Source organism: Xiphophorus couchianus, chromosome 24, assembly GCF_001444195.1.
Source record: "Xiphophorus couchianus chromosome 24, X_couchianus-1.0, whole genome shotgun sequence".
Taxonomy (NCBI): domain Eukaryota; kingdom Metazoa; phylum Chordata; class Actinopteri; order Cyprinodontiformes; family Poeciliidae; genus Xiphophorus; species Xiphophorus couchianus.
The window spans coordinates 8,797,291-8,816,955 of record NC_040251.1 but is presented as its reverse complement, the minus strand read 5'-3'; the positions used below and the strand labels follow the sequence as shown (position 1 = coordinate 8,816,955).

Sequence of the window (19,665 nt, the reverse complement as noted above, 5' to 3'; positions counted from 1 at the left end):
ATCCCTGTTAGAGTCAAGTGTAAAATGAAAGTTTAATTTTACCAAAATGTTTCTTCTGACTGGAAGTAATAGAAAAGTTTTTTGCTACCTAAAATCTTAAGGGAACTAAAGATTAGGGTGATGGCAAGGAGCTCTTCCATCCTTAACTTGGAGTTCATCTGATAAATTGATCAGATATCAGTAGAAACTTTCAGGTTATTTGTGAAAACGGTTTGATCAAGAGATAAATATGTAAATATTTTTCAATATCCCATTTTTAAGACAATATTTACCATTTAAAAATTTCCAAAACAAAATACAAAAACTGGTGGAATGTAAATATTTTTTAATTTTGATTTAATTTTAAATCTAAACTTGTGATGTGTATTAATTATTTATAGATTAGTTGTCTGTAATATTTCACCTTCATCCTGTAACTCACCTTTCTGTTGACTGACGTTTTTCCTCTTGAAGAAAATCAGCAGAGCTGCAGCTAAAGAGACGAACAGGACGACCAGAACCAGACCCACATAAAGCAGCGGATCTGCAGGGATGATCAGAGTTTATCTCAGTTTATTCTGAGTCAAAGAATCTCCAACAAAATGTTTTAGTAATTCACATATTTGTAAATTTGTAATCCTGTAGAATCTTTTTAATAATGGATAGATTAACCTTAAATGTTCATCAGCTCTGAGTTTCACTTATAAATAAATTTGGACTTTAATAAACCCAAATTGTCTCATCAACATCTAATAAACATGAACAGATGATGAACCTGAAGCTGCAGCTGGTTTCTCAGGGAGTTTGATGGTTTCAGATGGAGAAAGAGAGAAACTCTGAGTTGATGTTCTAGTTGTTCTCTTTCTTGTTGTTGAAGCTGTAGGGAGAAAAGTTGATCCTAGAAAAGGTCTTTGAGTCCATTTTGGTTCTGAAGAATCTGAGGATGTGAGAATGAAACAGAATCACATCCACTGAGGTTAAATTTATATTCTTCCTGTTTTTATTATTGATTTGTGTCTTCATGAGTCGCAGTTTGGAGATGATGGCTTTGTAAATCAGATATCCTGAAATCTGAGTTTAACCCAGAAAACTCACCTTCAGTCACAACAAGATAAAAATCATCGTATAGAGTTCCATCAATGGTTTCATCGGAGCGACACCGGTACCGTCCTGAGTCTGATGGTTTCAGATCAGTGATGCTCACATGTAGAAAATCAAATGAAAAAATATTTCTTTTTTCATATCTGATGCTGAATCTGCCTCTCTGATCTTTATCTTTAGTTGTTTCAATGAGAATATTTTCTCCTTTACAGGTTTCCTTACAAAGGAACCTTTTCTTTCCAAAGTAACTAAATTCACATCTAACTGTGATGCTTCCTCCTTCCTTTTCTCTGTAGATTGTCAGAGTTTCTCCATCCTGCAGAGCTGCTGAGGAGAAAAACAGTCAGTAGTTACTGTCACTGTAGAATATAAAATAGATCACATAAAGTCATACATTAACCTTGGTGTGTTGTATATCTTTAAATTTAAGCCAGTGTCCCAAACCAATTAAGCAAAGTTCTCTAAATAACTGGATTAACAATGTTTTGGTTCCTTCACATAAAAAATCTCCAGGCTGTAAATGAAAGATTTTGTGAAAAATCAAACTCTTTTCTCTGCTTTGTGTCTTTGTGTCTCTAAGGAAGGTCTCAGTGTTGCTGCACTCCGAGTTACTTCTGCTCTGATGTTCCTCTTCAGATATTTCAAAATGATAAAACCTCTTCCTCTGTTTTTCGGAACAGATGAGTTGTAGAAAACCTACAGTTGTCCAAAGCAACAGTCAAAACTCTATGCGGGGTAAGTTTTATTATTTTTTTATTGACATATACATTTCTATGTTTCTATTTTTGAGTGACAATATTCAGAGTATCGATTCTGTGCTTCACATAATCAGCTATTTGACCACAAATCAACAGAAAGTAACACATGAAATTGTAGGAAAAGTCAAAGACGTCAAAGTTAAATCTGTTCCACATCTTGAAATGGTCTGATAAACCAAGGAACTGAAAGGATGAAGGACTGAGAGCAGAAAAACTGATATGAATAAAATAATGTACTCACTAAGGAAGAAGAGGCAGGTCAGAGTGAGACAGACCTTCATCCTGAGCTGCTGATGGTTTCTAACTGTTTCTCTTCCTGCTTCACCGATAAACCAGGAACCACACCACATCGGTTCCGTCCTGCGTCAGAACCTTTCAGCTCCTTTATGCTCACATCCAGAACATATGTTCTGGTGTTAAATGTTTTAAACCTGGTGCTGTATCTGCCTTTCTGAGCTGTGTCACTGGATGTTTGAACCAGAATATTTGTCCCTTCACATATTCCCTTACAGAAGAACGTCTCGTTTCCAGAGAAATCAAATTTACATCCAACTGTGATGTTTTCTCCTTCCTTTTCTCTAAAGCGTCTCTGAGCGTCTCCATCCTGCAGAGCTGCTGAGAGGAGAAACGGTCAGTAAATACGGTCAGATTCAGCAGCTCCAAGACAAAATATAGTTTATAAATTTAACTGAAGATGTGAAAATAAATTAGCATTGATTCCAACATTTCTAACTAATTCTGATGCATTCCCAAAATGTTGATTTAGTTCATCAAGCTCCTTTTTTTTTGGTTAAATCTCCAATGAGAAGAAAATCAAAGCTGGTTGAAAAACTAAAAAGTTAACGTCATTTAGATAATACAGTATTTTATTTATTTCTGCTTTGTACAGCTCTGCTCTGCAGATTACAGCTCTGACTCTATGATGAAAATTTGGTGTTGCAGGACTTTGTGGTTTATCTTTATGTTCTTTTTTTAGCTTCTTTACATTTAGGAAGCGAAGAGTCGCTTCCTCTGTTTGACCTACGTTTTGTAGAAAACTGCAAGATTTTTAAATCAACAAACTGAGCTCAGAACAAAACTGAATATTTTGTTAATTTAAATCTGCATTTTAGCATCTAGTTTTATGCTGAAATAATCAACAAAAGTGTGCATTTATTGATCACAAATAATGGCTAATTGGCAAATAGATGAGAAATTTTACAACCTTAGAAAGTAAATTAATTATCCTAATAACAAAGCTTTCTTATTTAAAACTGATTAACATATTTTATGACAGAATACAACAGATAAAACTACACAGTCGGCTTCAAACCTTTCAACAAGTTAAACCCTCTTGGATAAACATTCATCCTTTCAGTGAGGAACTGAACGGATGAAGGACTGAGAGCAAAAAAACTGATATAAATAAAATAATGTACTCACTGAGGAAGAGGAGGCAGGTCAGAGTGAGACAGACCTTCATCCTGAGCTGCTGATTGTTTCTAACTCTTCTTCTCGTCCTGCTTCACTGATAAACTATGAACTTCTGCATCGGTATGTTGCAATCCTCCTTTCTTGTGAAAACATGGAACTAAATGTTCTTTGGACTTGATTGTTTCAGAGAGTTTAGTTCAGAAATAAACTGAACATATTTCCTCAGCAGATGATTTGTTTTGTCTGTCCTTTTATTTCCTCCCTCTGGATTGATTTGGAGGAGGAAGAAGAAAAGCAAGAAGAGGTAGAAACTAATGAAACTCAGGTGTTTTATAAATATTCAGACTCACCTGGGAGACGGCAGCGTTCTCAGTTTCCACAGCAGGATCTGAAAAGCATTCTGATCAGAGAGGTGAAACTTCTGATTGACAGATTTAAGATTTTCCAAGAACTAGAAGCAAAGTCTTAGAAAAGTTGCTTAATATCAAGCTGATCTTAGCAGAACCACTGATGATTATTGCTCAGAGCATGTTGGCGAGATTTTAATCTGATGAAATATTCTCCAGAAACCAGACAACAGAAACATCATCAAACTGTAATAATTTCCCATTTCTGTAAATCTGTGGTGGAATCTTTCATTATTTTTAGCCAGAAGCTTTTTTTTTAGTCTTGGCTTTGGAATAAGTATAGGTTTTTTTAGATGTATGTAAAATGAGGACAAAACGGCTATTTCAGTGTTTTCTCACCTTTGTTTTTCATGGCTCTCCTCTTTCAGCAGAAAATCACTAACGGTGTTGATGAGATGAGCTTGGCGATCAGAGAAACATAAAGCTGAAAACCTGCAGTGGAGAAAACGAGGGAACAGTTTGGTTTGATCAGGATAAAGTGGAAGATGTTTGCATCCCTGCACATCCTTCTGACTGAGATAAAAGAAGCTGAATCCTCTGTTTTGCAGTGTAGTTTGTGCTTCTACAATATGTTAAATATTTGGTTTTCTGCACATAGAGCTCAACATGAAACCTGTAACAGTGACCAGGCATCTCTACATGGGAGGAAAGGAGGAAATAAAAATAATGTCATTCTTTATTTTAAAAATAGTCAAATCGATATTCACACATGACTCGACTCTTTTACCCATAAATACTTTGTAACATTAACTGATTAAAACCAGATCAGTCACTGATACTGAGTCTCATAAAACATCCAACATGCTGAAATATTCACTGATTAACTCATTTTTAAAGTTATATTGAAAAATGCTGCTACATGTTGAAATTTACAGGAATATTTCACTTTAAAAACAGTTATTGTAAATTAGCAGTTACGCAGATGATAAAGTGATAATCCAGTTATTATTATAAAGTCTCTTTTTTGTTATTTTAATTACGTTTGTGTCTATAATGTTGGCATGTTTTTCCTTCAACAGGAAAGAGCTTCACTGATAAATAGATAAATAGAGCTGAAACGATTAATCGAATTGACATTAATCGATTATTTTAATTATTGTCAACAAATTTAGTAATCAATTAATTGGCAACTGGAGTATACATCCTCTAAAAATGGCCATTAGTTGAAAGAACAAGTCAGAGCAGAACTTTAACCAACTGTACAAAATATGAACATTTTGCATTTAAGATTAAAAACCTACTTTTGTTTTACCCAGAACGCCTCAAATGACAGTTTTAGCTTCATCTGGTTTAAATCCTGTCAATAAAAATCTCATATTTAACACCTTTTGCTATCCAGTTAATCCAAAAACATCAACAGATTAGTAAACAGCATTTTCTTATCTTCAGTTTCTTCCTTTGCTACAAATGATTAATCGTAATCTAAAGGAATGCTGTTATTGCATCTTAGGCAATTAAATATTTTCTTATGTTAAATGTTTGCATCTTTCTTTGTATTTCAAATATTGTGTAAAAAGATCTTAAATGAAAAATCTGCAGAATGTGCCAATTTTTTTCATCTGATTAATCAATTGTTAGAATAATGGAAAGAATAATCGTTAGACAGTGAATAACTTGTTTTGGGAGAAAAGTTTAAACAATTATAACAATTGATTTAACTGAAAATATCTTCCTGATCTTCATGTGTGGGAATCTGAGCTGATGTTCAAACTCAGCTCACAGCTTGATGTTTTTTGAGAATAATCTCCCTCTTAGCGTCGAGAGTCCAACGGTTTCAGCTCGTTGATTCCCTCATAAACGACAGAGCTCCTCTTTTCATATTCAATCCAATATCTGCCTCTCCCATTTCTGCTTTGAGTTGTTTCAATGAGATTATTTCCTCCTTCACAAGCTTCCTTGCAGAGGAATTTCTTGTTTCCAGAGAGGCCAAATTCACATGTAACTGTGATGCTTCTTCCTTCCTTTCCAGTGAAGAATCTCACAGTTTCTCCATCCTGTGGAGCTGCTGAGGAGAAACACAATCGATTCTCGATAAACTCTTGATTACTGTCATTATATGCAACAATCTTAAAGAGAAATTATGCTTAGGACTTTATTTCCATTTATTGGAACAAAAACAAACACTGGGTTTGTTTTCTGCTGCATTTGGCACTTTGATTTAGTTTTTATTATTATTTATATCAGCGTTGCTGTACTTTTATAACACTTTTAGTCTATGAACCCCAAAGTGCTTCATGTTACATGAACTTGTGGCGTCGTTGCATGGCAGCCTGTGGGTCTGCCCTGGTGCAACTTGGGCTGCAATTGTGGTTACCAATCTGTTAGAGTGAAGCACTTTGACGTCCTCTTTACTGAATAAAGGTTGGTGGGGAAAAAGGTTATAGTCGCTTTGGGTTTTTATAGTTTAGTTTGACCTCAATGCAACTTTATTGGAGTTTTTCTCCATTTTATTCCGTTTTAGTTTTTTCAGTTTCAGTTATTTTGTTAGTTTTAACTATAATTACCTTGATGAGGAAATTGAGGTCAAATGTCAGCATAACACAAACATGGTTGTTCCACCAAGATAAGTTAACTAGATTTTTCAAGCCATTTGCAATAGTTTGTAAACAATTTGTTTTTTATTCATTTATGTTCTTGTCAAGCATTTCAGGCAAAGCATATAAGGAAGTTGGTTGACTACATATTAACATCTTTATATGTTTATATGTATATAAACATATTAACAGTTCAAGGATAAGTCAAACGTCTTGCAGTTAACAAGGTAGAAAAAACAAAAATGCTCTTGTGTTCCTCTTACAATCAATTTGTGCTGTTTTCCCTATTTTTATTCCTGTTTTACTTTTCTAAGATTTATATAAATCTGTAAATTCTCCTAAGCAACTTGCTCTGCTTTCTGTGGGAGATGTTGGTAAGTTTTCTGAAACAATATCTAAATTTCTGCACCTTTTTGATGATTGGGCTTCTTTTAAAATGTTGAAATATAATAATAATAATTATTATGCTTCACATATAATTGTAAATAAGTCAGAAAAATGGACGTTTAACTGTGATGTTTCTAATACTCCAGTTTCCCTCGCAGCGTTTCCATCCTGCAGCCCTGCAAAGATAAAGTTACTGTAAGACCAGGCAGAATGAAATAATATCATCTAAAAGTTAAACTGAGGACATGATGTGTTTATTCAATTGGTGGCATTTTTTTCACTCTTTCCTCATTTCAACAGTTTAACGCCACACTATGAATTTAAACTAAAAATAACTTGAGGTGTTTAAATACAAATGTTTCTTCTTAGCTTCCTGCACGGCCTTCCTCTGCTGATTGCATCTTTATGTGTGAAATGAGGTTTTTGATGTTGCGTCATATGTTTCTTATTTTTATCTTACAATAAGTAAGAGCAATTTAATTTCTTTGGATCAACAACCTTTTGGTTTATATGAAAAAGTTTGTATCTAACTAATAAAACTTGGATGCTTCTCTACTTTGTTAAATTCTGAGCTCTTCACCAGAATATATCTTCTCATCCGTAACGACGGTTTGCATGTTGCTGCCGTCTGTTGTGGTTCACTGCTGCTCTGATCTTTGTCTTAAACAAAAACCATAAGTTCTCCAAAGCAATAAACTGTTTTTGTTAACCAAAAAATCTAAGTGTAAACATTGATAACAGATTTTTTTGTTACTTTTAAGTTTTGTGGTGAAAAAAAAAAAGATAAGCACAAACCCAAAAAATGCAATACATTTTATTTAAACTTTTAAAAGGAACTAAAACTAAAGTTACTATAAGTATAATGCTGGAGGTCCTTGATTAGCTTGCAAACACATTTATGGTTGTCAATTTAAAAGGTTTAAAATAAGCTAGCAGCTGATTTTATTCATGTTTTAAACTGATCATCAGCGTGTCTTACCTCAGAAACCGACAGGAAGAGACTCTGATCCTGCTGCACTGATAAACCCGGAGCGTCTCTGCTGGATGCAGTTCCTCCTCTGAACACCAGAGGGCACTCTCTCCACTTTATTTTATTTCTGCGTTAAAATTTCTGAGCCGTTTAAATTCAAATTATGCTCCATTAGTCAACTTTCTTGTTGTACAATGACTTTTACAACCATGATGAAATAGGATCACACCGTTTGTATTTGAAGCAAACGTTGTTTTTAGGGCATTTACGTCACTTCACACCTTCAGCAGTTTGTTCTTCCAGCGACTTTTTCGCCCTAAACTACAGTATTTCTATTATTTCCTTCTAAGCAAATAAAGTGTTTCAGCACAAACTTAAACCAGTTACTCAAATGTCTTAAGAACTGTGCAACAAAAAAATTTCATTTTTATATACTTATGAAAAAATACTGTTTGCATTGTTGTATAAAAGTGCAACTGACATGTAGCCAGAAAAACATGCAAATTAATTCACACTGGTTGTAAAATTACTTAAATACTGTTTTGCCACTTTTATTGTCTGTTACAGAAGGTGTGAGCCCACATTTATTATTGATCTTTTCTGTTTCTTTTTTGTTTAAAGCATCACATTTACCTGATATTCTGGCAGATATTGTGGGCGCTAAATAAATTGTACATTTTAAAGGATTTTTGATGTTAAAAGTTACTCAGCTGCTTTCAATACCCCATAATGTTGAGGCTTGAATAACTTTCACTGAAATTGTATTTTTTTTAAAGTTCATCTTCTTTAACATTTGCATTCAAACTCAGAACCTTCTTGCTTGCTGTTAGCCACATTGCTAGAATATATTTTATTGCACTTGCTGATCATATTGATCATAACTAATAACTGAACCAACTGAGTCTGATTAGATATGATAGATTATGACCCATGATTAGATTAAAATAACTGAGAAACCTCAGATGGTACGAAGGATTTATTGGTGTAAAAAAAATTGCATTTATTTACAAAAAGCAGAAAATCACTCCATACAAACAGATTTAAAGATAAAAGTATAAAATAACCTGAAAGTTCTCAATGTTTCTACTTGGTAAGCAGCTATAATGTTATAAATTATCTTAAATTAGGGATGGGATGTCTAAAAATGACAAATGTAAACTCATGAAAGCAGAAATGAACATTTGATTTGTAAATTCTGATACAGATTGAATTATTTCAGTATGAAAACATATAAATAATATTTTAGTTTAAGTTGAAACTGAAGATAATTGATTAGATTTAATCTGTTTGTCGTCCTCTCTGGTTTCTTCTCTGAGTTGTTTCACTGAGGCGATTTTTAAAACACTAAAGAAACTCTGGTGGTGTTTCATAAATATTCAGACACTCGTGGTTGACGCCATCATTCTCTGTTTCCACAGCAGAATCTGAAAAACATTTAGATCAGAGATTAAGAGACTTTAAATGTAAAGTCCTAGAAAACCACAGCTGGTTGATGATCAGAGCATGTTGGGGACATTCTCTAGAAATGATGCAGCTAAATGAGGAACATATTTTAATGTTTTTAAATAACTTTCTCATTTCTGTACATTTGTTCCTGAATCTTTATTTTTACAGACACTTGTTCTAGACTAATAAAACTCTGAAGAAGAAAATGAGGAAGAACCCTCCATGGTGTAGGAGAGCTTTAGCAAATGTAGCAGTGTGATGTTATTACACTAGATTGTAAAGTGAGAAGCTATTCCGGTAGGAAATTATATGAGCACCGACAGCTTTTATTTTGAAAAGACGACCAATCCATTTCAAAACAGTGGGTAACTTCCTGTCCCAAAATTATTATCTTTATCCAAATTTAATATGTTGTGAATAAAACTGTGAATTATTACCTTTAATGTTTAACATATTGAGTTCATAGATTGTTGTTTAAAGTATCAGTTCGAAAATTAAAAAAAGAAAAGTTATCGGGTCATACCATTATAATCTGTGAAAGGTTTTCCCACGCTTTCCGTCGCGCTCTTTCTGTTCGGATTCCGTGGGAGAAGGTATGAAGTTTTGCTTTTTGTGTTTAATAAGTGTATTTTAAGGGTAATAAGTGTTAGTTTTATTACTGGTTTTGTAAAACAATGGGTGTTGAAGCACTTAACCTGCAGTTAGCAGTTATCTAGCTGCTCTTCTGATACATGAAACATTGCTTCATCCATGTGCTGAAAATAGTATTGTTCATGATTAAACAGGCGCTGTGGAACACTGTGAAAAGAAAAGCCTGTTCTTGAGTACTATTTTCTGCCATTTGAATGCAGGTATGTGATGTTTCATTATTATTTTTGGTGGGATTATTTGGTTTAATTATTCTGTTTAATCATTTCTTTTCTTATTCATGCACTGCTTAAGATTATTATGTCCATGTTTGGGCTTAGTTATTAATTAGTGTTGCAATTGTTTTTATTTTGCAAGGTAAATGTGCTACTTTACACAAGTCACACGCTCTTTCTGTTCGGATCCCGTGGGAGAAGGCGCTGTGGAACACTGTGAAAAGAAAAGCCTGTTCTTGAGTACTATTTTCTGCCATTTGAATGCAGGATCATTAAAAGTGCTTTCCAATCAGCTGTGGTCTGGCTGTGGTCACTCTTCTACAAGACACAACGCAGAATCAACTACGCTACACATAGATGTAGTTTTCCATAAAGGACAACTTTCTGTTTTTCTCACCTTTGCTTTTCATGGTTCTCCTCTTTCTGCAGAAAATAACCAAAGGTGTTGATAACAAGATGATCTTGACGACCAAAGACAAAACCACATAAAGCTGCAGATCTGCAGGGGCGTTGAAGAGAAAACAGTTTGGTTTGATCAGGAAAAGTGGTAAATGTGGTGCATCTGATCCAACAGCTGATGACATTTATCTTTCAAGTAACATTTAAATGTCAGCATTTCTACACATTTCTCTGTATTAATATAACATATTGGATGTCTACAGTTTGCAGCATAAAGAACCAAAGAGGAAACCTACAAACGACGACAGCAAAACTTTTAAATTGTATCCTCTGTTAAATATTCATTACCCAATCGATGTATGAACAATCACAATACAATGCTTTAGTTAATCTTTAGGTCCAGAATTCAAAAACTTAGAACTATTACTATAACTAATAAAAACTAAACTGGAACTAAGCAATATTTAATCAATTTTAATCAATAATAACTAATAAACGAGCAAACACACTAAAAAACTACTTAAAACTAACTGAATTAGAAAAAAAGTCACAAAAATGAAACTAAACTACAGTAAAGTAAATAACTATCACAGCCTCGTCCTGGATGTGTCTCTGTCCAACTAAATCAGCTTTTTGCCATAAATGCTAAAACTAGCATAGCCACCGATGACGATGGTAGAAAGATGATTTTCATGTAACAATAAGTTGGTTCTCTGCCATTAGCATTGATTGACAGCGCTAAGACCCGCCTCCTGGCTCTGATTGGTTGCATTTCTTCAGACAGCAATAGTAGCTCAGAGAGGAGGTGGAGGAAATTGATCTTTTCATAAATTAACTGTCTTGTATTACACTGTGACAATTTCAACAAATGTGAAAACATTTTCCCTTTTTTTAACTTGCATACTGAGAGTTAAGGTCTTTGTGGGTTTTCATCCATTGAGTCAGTAAACCACCATCTGTGGGAGTTCTGATATTCTCTTTGTCCTTCAATAAACTAAAATGAACCCAAGAACAAAACTTTTTAAACGAATCAGATGTTGGTTTACCCCCTTTTGTTTTTGTATTTATTTATTTAATCGTGAGAGTTTTGAAATTTATTACTAAGAGGTTTTTCCTTTAACAGCTCTGAATGTCGCTGATGAACTTTAACAGACCCAAATCATCTCATCAACATGAACAGATGGTGAACCAGAAGCTGCAACTGGTTTCTCAGAGAGTTTGACGGATTCAGATGGAGAAAGAGAGAAACTCTGACTCTGAGTTGCTGCTGTTGCTGTTGCTGCTGCTGTTGCTGCTGTTGCTGTTGCTGCTGTCGTTCTTCTTGATGTTGTTGTTGCGGTTGTGGTAGAAGCTGATGAAGAAAAAGTTGATCTTATTAAAGGTCCCACTCTGCAAAAACACAAAATCTTATCAAGTATTTGTAGTTTAGTTTTTAGTGCAGATATTTTAGTAACCTTGAAATAAGATTACCAATAAGTCACTTTTGTCTTATTTCAAGTGTGCTACAATAATTTGACTAGAAACTGGGTAAAAGTACTTTTATGGTTTTGCAGTGCAGAGTCCATTTTGGTTCTGAGGATTTTAGTGTGAAACAGAATCATGAGGATAAATTTACTTTCCTCTCATTTTATGATCAATGTGTGTCTTCAGTTCAAACATGTTGGTCATTTTAAGTTGATCTGTTGAAAATCTGAGCTAAATGATAAAACCAGAAAACTCACCTTCAATCACAACAAGATAAAAATCATCGTATAGAGTTCCATCTAAGGTTTCATCAGAGCAACACCGGTACCGTCCTGAGTCTGACGGTTTCAGATCAGTGATGCTCACATACAGAAAATCAGATGAAAAAATATTTCTTTTTTCATATCTGATGCTGAATCTGCCTCTCTGATCTGTTTCTTCAGTTGTTACAATGAGAATATTTTTTCCTTCACAAGTTTTCTTACAAAGGAACCTTTTCACTCCAGAGTAACCAAATTCACATCTAACTGTGATGCTTCCTCCTTCATTTTCTGTGTAGGTTCTCAGAGTTTCTCCATCCTGCAGAGCTGCTGAGGAGAAAAAATGTAGTTACTGTCATTGTTAAAGGACATCAGAGGAAACATAGTTATGAATTTAACTGGATGCATTAGAATAAATCTCAACTTACGGAAGTGTCTCAACTAAACTCACTAAACAGGATTAATAATCTTCTAGTTTCCTTAAACAGCTGAAAATATTAATTGAGGAAGTTTGCAAAGTAAAGTTTTGAAGAAAAACTCTGACGCATCTGTTGAGGGTTTGTCTCTTCAAAGATGACTTGAGTGTCTGAGAGGAACTTGATGTTCCTCTCCAGTTTCACAGCCGCTTCCTCTGTTTATCTAATAGTCTGAGTTTTACAAAGCCTACATTTCTGGAAAGCAACCGACTCTGAGCATGTGAATTATTTTATTTTATTTCTACATACAAATGCCCCCTGTCAAGTTTTCTGTTATTGCATGAAAACAAACAGATTTTACATCCAGAAGTTTACAACATCAGCAAATTTCAGCACAAAATGAACAGGAAGTAACAGATCAAATGGAGGACAAGTCAAACAGAGTTCTATTAAAAATTGGTTTACCGAAGAAATAAAAAGGGATGCAATAGATAAAACAACTAAAACTGTTGGCTCCACATAGTTCAACAAGGTAGAATTAATCTTTTATATACCAGGGAACTGAAGGGATGTAGGGTTGATATCCTGCATCCTCTGTCTATAATCCAAGACACGGTTGGTTCGATCTGCGGTCATTTGCTAAATGACTTCTCCCTACTTCTTTATCCTGTTTCTTGTCAATTCACTGTTTAATAAAGGCCACCAGCGCCACTAAATCTTGTTTTATGTGTCTACATAGAAGCTGAATGAAATAAAATGACATAAAATAATGTACTCACTGAGGAAGAAGAGGCAGATCAGAGTGAGACGAACCTTCATCCTGAGCTGCTGATGGTTTCTAACTCTGCTTCTCTTCCTGCTTCACTGATAAACCAGGAACTTCCTCCTCTGAACACCAGAGGGCACTAATACGTTTACTGCTGAATCATAATTCTTTGACTATTTTAGTTGTGAAAAAAAAACAGATTAACTGTTCCTATGAAGGCGTATTAGGATCATTTTAGGTAGAAAAATCTCAAAAACATTCTAGAAAAAAAACTCAAAGTTTCAGAATTTGAAAAGTGGAAATGCTGCAGAAAATTCAGAAATTTTGACATTTTGCTCAAAAGTGTTCTAGAAAGAGCTTGGAAATTTCAGAGTTTCAAAAGTCAAAAACGTTTTTTAAAAGTTTAACGCATAAAGAATAATGGAAAATCGGTATGTTATCTCCTTGTTGTGAAAGAAATTGTTCTATTGTTTGTTATTGTTTCCTTATTCTATTTTATACTTGTATTTCTTTTCTTTAAAATAAAAATATGTGTGAAAAATAAGATACATAAAAGTAAGAGGGCAGAATAAACTTAAGTTTATACTTCTGCCTACCTCCTGTTCAAACCAATAATGGTCTAAATATATGTCATGATATTTGAATATGTTACACATAAATAAACAAAGTAAATTAAAAATATATTTTTAGCACATTGCAGGGAGAAAGGCAGAAAGCTGGGCGCTAATATGAAGCCTCCAATCAAACAATGAGAAAACAAACAATAATACATTTATAATCCAACGATTAGATCATATTTCAAACATCTTCTGTAACATTCAGTAGAAGAACTATTTTTTAATCTGAGTCTGAAAACCTGTTTCATAATTTATCTCCTCTATAATCTAGAAAATTGTCCTCTATGTTTTTTTCTTGTGAAAACCTGAGACTGAAGGTTCCTCATCTTTGGGCTGTTTGTTCATTCAGTTCAGGAACAAACTGAAGATGTTTCCTCAGCAGATGATTTCTTCCATATTGTTTCCTCTGATTTTCTCCCTGTCTGCATTGATCTGCATGAAGAAAAGTTTTATCACTAAGACAGTTTTAAAAACACTGAAGAAACTCAGGTGTTTTATCGAGACTCACCTGAGAGACGACATCATACTCTGTTTCCACAGCAGGATCTGAAAAACATTCAGGCCAGAGATGAAACTCCTGGTTTACAGAGATTAAAATAAACTAGAAGAAAGTCCTAGAAAACTTGTTCAGCATGAAGTTTGAACTGCGCTACATAATTTCTGTCTTTTGTCAGCGTTAGTTTGCTTCTAGTGAAACGGCATGTTTCTCCCTTTGGTCAAAGAAGAAAGAGGGTAGGAACCTTTCTGTGATAACCAGGAGGAATAGGGACTTGGAAAGGCGATGCACACTGTGCCGTATTTATTAGTAGCACAAAAACAATAGTTTTTTACAGTTTCTATGAAAATAAAAATCTGACAAATTTGGAAAACTGAAGTCAGATTGAATAAGACTATTTTTGAGGAAAAAAATCTATATTTTTGAAATGTATTGAAAAAGGATTTAATAGAATTTACAACACAAGTATAAGTATTTTATGCACCATGCCAGATATGAATCTGTGCTTTTTTTTGCATTGTTTAAGGACTTCAACCTGGAAGAATGTCAGTCAGTTGCTGCCTGTACTGTGTAGTGTTGGTTGGTGTTTTCTGCATCCTCACCTTTGCTTTTCATGGCTCTCCTTTTCCTGCAGAAATTCACCAAAGGCAACAATATCAAGATGATCTTGACGATCAGAGACAGAACCAGATACAGCTGCAGACCTGCAGGGGCGTTAAAGAACATTTTTGGTTTGATCAGGATAAAGTGGAAAATGTGGCTCTTCTGAGATAAAACAAGGTAAAAAAAAAAAAACAACTTTACTTTTGGGTTCAGGTGATGTTCTGGTCTGTTGGGTGATTTCAGATGAAGAGGAGGAAGAGGAAGAACTCAACCTTTGAGTTAATGTTGCTGCTGTTGTTACAGAAGGTGACGTCACCAATGTTGATGGAAAAGTTTGGAGGATCCAGTTTGGTTCTGAAGTGGTTGAAGCTGAGAAATTAAACACTTGTTATGAATCAGAACCAAATAAAGCTGCAGACCTTGATAAAACCAATAACTGCTTGGTTTTATCACAAAAAAGGTAAATGTTCTGAATTAGGCTTTTTTTATTTTATTTTAGCAATTCAACATGTTTTTAATGCACATATTAAAGTCTAAGTGCTAAATAAGTTTTTAACTTATTTATCATGAACATGTTCTGTCTCTGAATACGTTCTGACTTAGGAAACGTTTGACACTCATAACTGATCACTGGAGAATAAACATTTTCTCTGATATTAAGTTGAAAACTTTTCATTTCTCCATTATATTTATTCAGTTTGGCTGATATTAGTGACTTTGTTCTTCAAACAGTGAACTCCAGTTTTATCTCTGTTGTAGAGTAAATTTTCTACATAACTGCAGCACTGACTAAATGTCTATATAAATGAGAAATAATAAAAAAAATATTCATAATGATAAAATTGATTTAGATTTTTCTCTACATAAAAAGATTAGGGCCACTAAAAAAACAAATTCTCACTTTAAAAGCCTGAGATCAATAATCACAATTATTATTTGCTTTTTACTCAGTGACTTTAAACCTTTTCTGTATTTCTTTCCTTCTTTGTTTTAAGAAGAAAGTGGATTTTTTTCAGTACAATCTTTCATTCATTGCTCTAGAATGCAAAATGTGACGCTCAAATTCAAGACGTGTACCTGTAGAAGAAAAATTAGATTTGGTGAAATTTTCTGTTCATATTAAAATGTATTAAACACACAAGATTTCTGGCTTTGAGAAATAAAAAAAGCATTTTTTCATCATTCCATAGCAGACTGGTAATTCTCTGACCGTCGTTCGTTCTGAATCTTGGAGGAATTATGTTTCTTTTGCACAACTCGAGTTTTCCGTTTCCAAATTATGCAATCTTCCAAATCAACCTTGATGTTTTTCTTTTGTTATTGTCATTGTTGGTGTTGTATGCATGATCAAATTAATCTGCTCATACAAGGATTACAGACCAGAAGCTGCAGCTGGCGTCTCAGAGAAGGTGGTTTCAGAGGAAGGAGGTGAGGAAGTCTGGACTGAAGGAGTTGTTTTCAAGGTTGGTGGGATAAACCATGATGATGTAAAACTATGCAGAAACCAGAATGGCTTTGGAGTCTCTGAAGCTGTGAAAAGTTAAACAGAATCAGAAATTATTTGAACCCAGGATCCTGCTGAAGGTTATTTTGAGCTGGAAACGTTTTCAGAGAGCAGAAAATAATTTTCAGAGACAAGAAGGAACATTTTCTGAACTTTCTGTGGAAAACTCACCTCCATTCACAACCAGTTCAAAATTCTCATATCTGGTTCCACTATAAGCTCTGTCCAAGCGACGCCTGAGACCGACTTTCTCAGGTCTTTGAATATTTTTCCCTTCACAGTTTTCTCTACAAACAAACTTCCTGACTCCAGAGACGGGAAATGGACATTTACCTGTGATGTTTCCTCCTTCTACTCCAGTTGTCCTCCTCACAGCGTTTCCATCCTGCAGCCCTGCAGAGGTAAACAGTCAGTAGTTACTGTAAGACCAGGCAGAATAAAATCATATGGCCTAAAAATTAAGCAGAGGATCTCATGTGTTTATTCAGCTGGTAAGACATTAGAAAGTTTATGTAAAAGATTAATTTAATTGTTTTATTTTGCTTCCCTCAGTTCATGTTAACTCTATGTTATGTTAACTAGGAATAGTAACTTAAGGTTCTTATATGTAAATGTTTCTTAGCTTCCTGCATGGCCTCCTTCTGCTTATTGCATCTTTATGTGTGAAATTAGGTTTCCGCTGTCGCTTTACATGTTTCCTTTACTCTGAATTCCTCAGAGTAATTTTAATGAATTTACAAAATACCTGTTTGGTTGATATGAGAAGGTTTGCAATTACCTAAAAAAAAGTGTAACTTGTTCTAGTTTTCTAGTTTACTAAACTCTTCAGCTGATGATATCTTATCTGTAACATGTTTTGTGTTTTTCTGCTATCTGTGGTTCGTTGCTGCTCTGATCTTTGTTTCAAGAGGCAAAGAGCCATTTTGTTTTTTTCTTCGACAGCTGTAAAATAATCAGACCTCAAAAAACAGAAGACAAGCAAAACCCAAATAATTCGATACATTTTGTTTTTACTGAAAACTAAAACTACTATATGTTTAATGCTGGACGTCCTTGATGAGCTTTCAAACATATTTATGATTATAATTTTTAAAAGGTTTGAAATAAACCAGGAGCTAAATGTATTCACATTTGAAACTGCATTTTACCACAAAGACCAAGAGGAAGAGACACAATAAAGGTCATTTGAAACAGAGACCACTTCATATTGATATAAATAAAATAATGTACTTACTGAGGAGGAAGAGGCAGATCAGAGGGAGACAGACCTTCATCCTGAGCTGCTGATAGTTTCTAATTCTGCTTCTCTGATAAACCAGGAACTTCTGCATCAATATGTTGCAATCCTCCTTTTTTGTGAAAACATGAAACTAAATGTTCTTTGAGCTCTGACTGTTTCAGAGAGTTTAGTTCAGGAATAAACTGAAAATATTTCCTCAGCAGATGAAATTAAAGTCAGAATTCAGTTTTTTATTATTGGCCCTAATCGTCTTCCATACATTTCATAAATATTTTTCAGTCCCACTCCAAAAAGCTAAACTATTCCTTTTTGCCTTTGATGAAATACATCCTGAATATTTATGGCATTTTGAGCTTTGATTAAACTTAATGAAGACCTGAGAGAAAACAAGCTGCAACGATTAAAGCAGCCAAAATTAAAATTTATTAAACCTAACAAGTTCTTTGATGTAAAATAAAGGAGATCTTTTGGTAATACACATAAGTGATCATGCAAAAAATTTATAATTCAAAGAGTACTGTTTATTAATTGTGTTGGTTTAAAGTATTTACAAATCTTTCCCATGTAGAAATCCACATGAAAGAATACAAATAAAACATAGATTAAATCATTTTAAAGCTTTGATAAAACATATTAAAGCAATATAAAAAAAAACAGGATGATAACATTGCGCATTTGTGACGATAAAAACAAGATATCAAAAACATATAAGCTGGAAAAATCACTTCTCAATTATTCTACAGGTATTTTGACATTTAGCAAAAATAACTGGATAAAGTTTCATAACCTTTAGGTTTAGGTTTTAAATTTAAATAAAAATTCTTCTCTGTACAAACCTGCTATATATTATTCAAATGATGAATTCAATGATTTAAAGTACGTAAAGATAAAGTTTAACATAAAAAATAATTAGATTTATTTCACCTTTTGCTTTGAAGCGCCATCAGTCACATGAAACTAAATTGTTGTTTATTTTGTGCTATAATGTGACTAAACGTTGCCAGGTTTCTCATGTGTCGGCGGTTCTGCGTAAATGACGTCGTCTCCATGGTTACCACAGGGGGCGCTGCTGCGCAAGATGGTTGTACGTTTAGAAAAATGCACATCAGCATTATCTAGGGTGACTCTTTCAACCTAGAGGATGAAATAAATATAAATAACACCCTCAGACTTTTTATTTGGGAATTTATAATTATGCAACATGATTAAATTCTCAGATTTTTTCCTGTATGTGTTGAATAACTTGGGGGTCGTAAGATAAATAACGGATTTAATATGATAAAAGCATAAAAATGTTGAGTGAAATTCAATTTTCAAAGTAAGTAAACATTACTTACAACTTTAAATGTATTCCTATATTTTCATGGAAAAATAACTTTTACCAATGAATCTGGAAATAGTATTTCTGATATCTCAGAGTTTACTTACTGTGTTCTGGGTTTGAGTTGTCTGACCAGGTGACCAGTTTTCTTCGTCCTCATCTCTGATCTTCTTCTTTACTCTGTTGAGCTGCAGGAGAAGTTTGTCATGTTTCAATCAGATGATTTCACAAATAACGAATGAAGGAAAGAAGGTGGTTTACACTGACTGATACTCATCTTTTTGATGGTAGCATACTCTCTTCCTACCGAAATCTCTGCAGAACCTGCTGCACACAAGATAAGACGACTCATCATGATTAATTGAGCAGGTTAGGATTGGACTATGGGCTACAAAACATGTTTATTACAAGTTATCCTTAGATTTTGAGATTTTAGTCAGCTCAGTTCTGCCTATCTTTAGCTGTTTTAGGGTCTCTTGTCACTTTAAATCTAAATAACTTGCTGCTGGCTATGCCCCGCCAGCTTAACATTCACACTCACACATGAAAATGGCTGAAAATAGATGTCTAATTATACAACCATACATCTTTGAAAAGCAGAAGCGAAGCCTCTTGCACAATCAACGAGACTGCAGCAAGCGGTTTCTGCATGGTAAGTCAACATTTGTGTTTTCCAGCAGCCATTGTACAGCAAACACAGAGATAAAACCAGCTGACCAAA

The 19,665-nt window shown here is 34.2% G+C and overlaps 2 protein-coding genes and 1 long non-coding RNA gene across 5 annotated transcripts in view; 1 reads left to right on the top strand and 2 right to left on the bottom strand.

Annotated features, from left to right (window-relative positions):
- Positions 1 to 13,680, bottom strand: part of LOC114140391 (uncharacterized) — a 46,788-nt gene extending 33,108 nt beyond the window's left edge. The window contains exons 1-3 of one of the 3 annotated variants that reach the window (XM_028010207.1): positions 13,177 to 13,680; positions 11,979 to 12,311; positions 10,256 to 11,608 (exon numbers count right to left, since the gene is read on the bottom strand). The gene's annotated coding sequence lies outside the window, so the exon portion shown is untranslated. The remainder of the gene's footprint in view (positions 1 to 10,255; positions 11,609 to 11,978; positions 12,312 to 13,176) is intronic. The other 2 variants (XM_028010206.1, XM_028010208.1) reach the window with 2 other exon arrangements.
- Positions 1 to 19,133, bottom strand: part of LOC114140394 (uncharacterized) — a 37,038-nt gene extending 17,905 nt beyond the window's left edge. Inside the window, exons 1-7 of the mRNA XM_028010214.1 lie at positions 19,052 to 19,133; positions 18,548 to 18,757; positions 17,618 to 17,732; positions 16,717 to 16,776; positions 16,260 to 16,409; positions 15,081 to 15,248; positions 14,879 to 14,980 (exon numbers count right to left, since the gene is read on the bottom strand). Of these exons, the coding sequence (XP_027866015.1) occupies positions 14,879 to 14,980; positions 15,081 to 15,248; positions 16,260 to 16,409; positions 16,717 to 16,776; positions 17,618 to 17,714 (577 nt within the window). The 5' untranslated portion in view covers positions 17,715 to 17,732; positions 18,548 to 18,757; positions 19,052 to 19,133. The remainder of the gene's footprint in view (positions 1 to 14,878; positions 14,981 to 15,080; positions 15,249 to 16,259; positions 16,410 to 16,716; positions 16,777 to 17,617; positions 17,733 to 18,547; positions 18,758 to 19,051) is intronic.
- Positions 9,205 to 10,150, top strand: LOC114140400 (uncharacterized). The gene is made up of 2 exons (XR_003594567.1): positions 9,205 to 9,846; positions 10,001 to 10,150. It is a non-coding gene; the product is annotated as an uncharacterized LOC114140400 (long non-coding RNA).
- Positions 19,134 to 19,665: the final 532 nt, after the last annotated feature.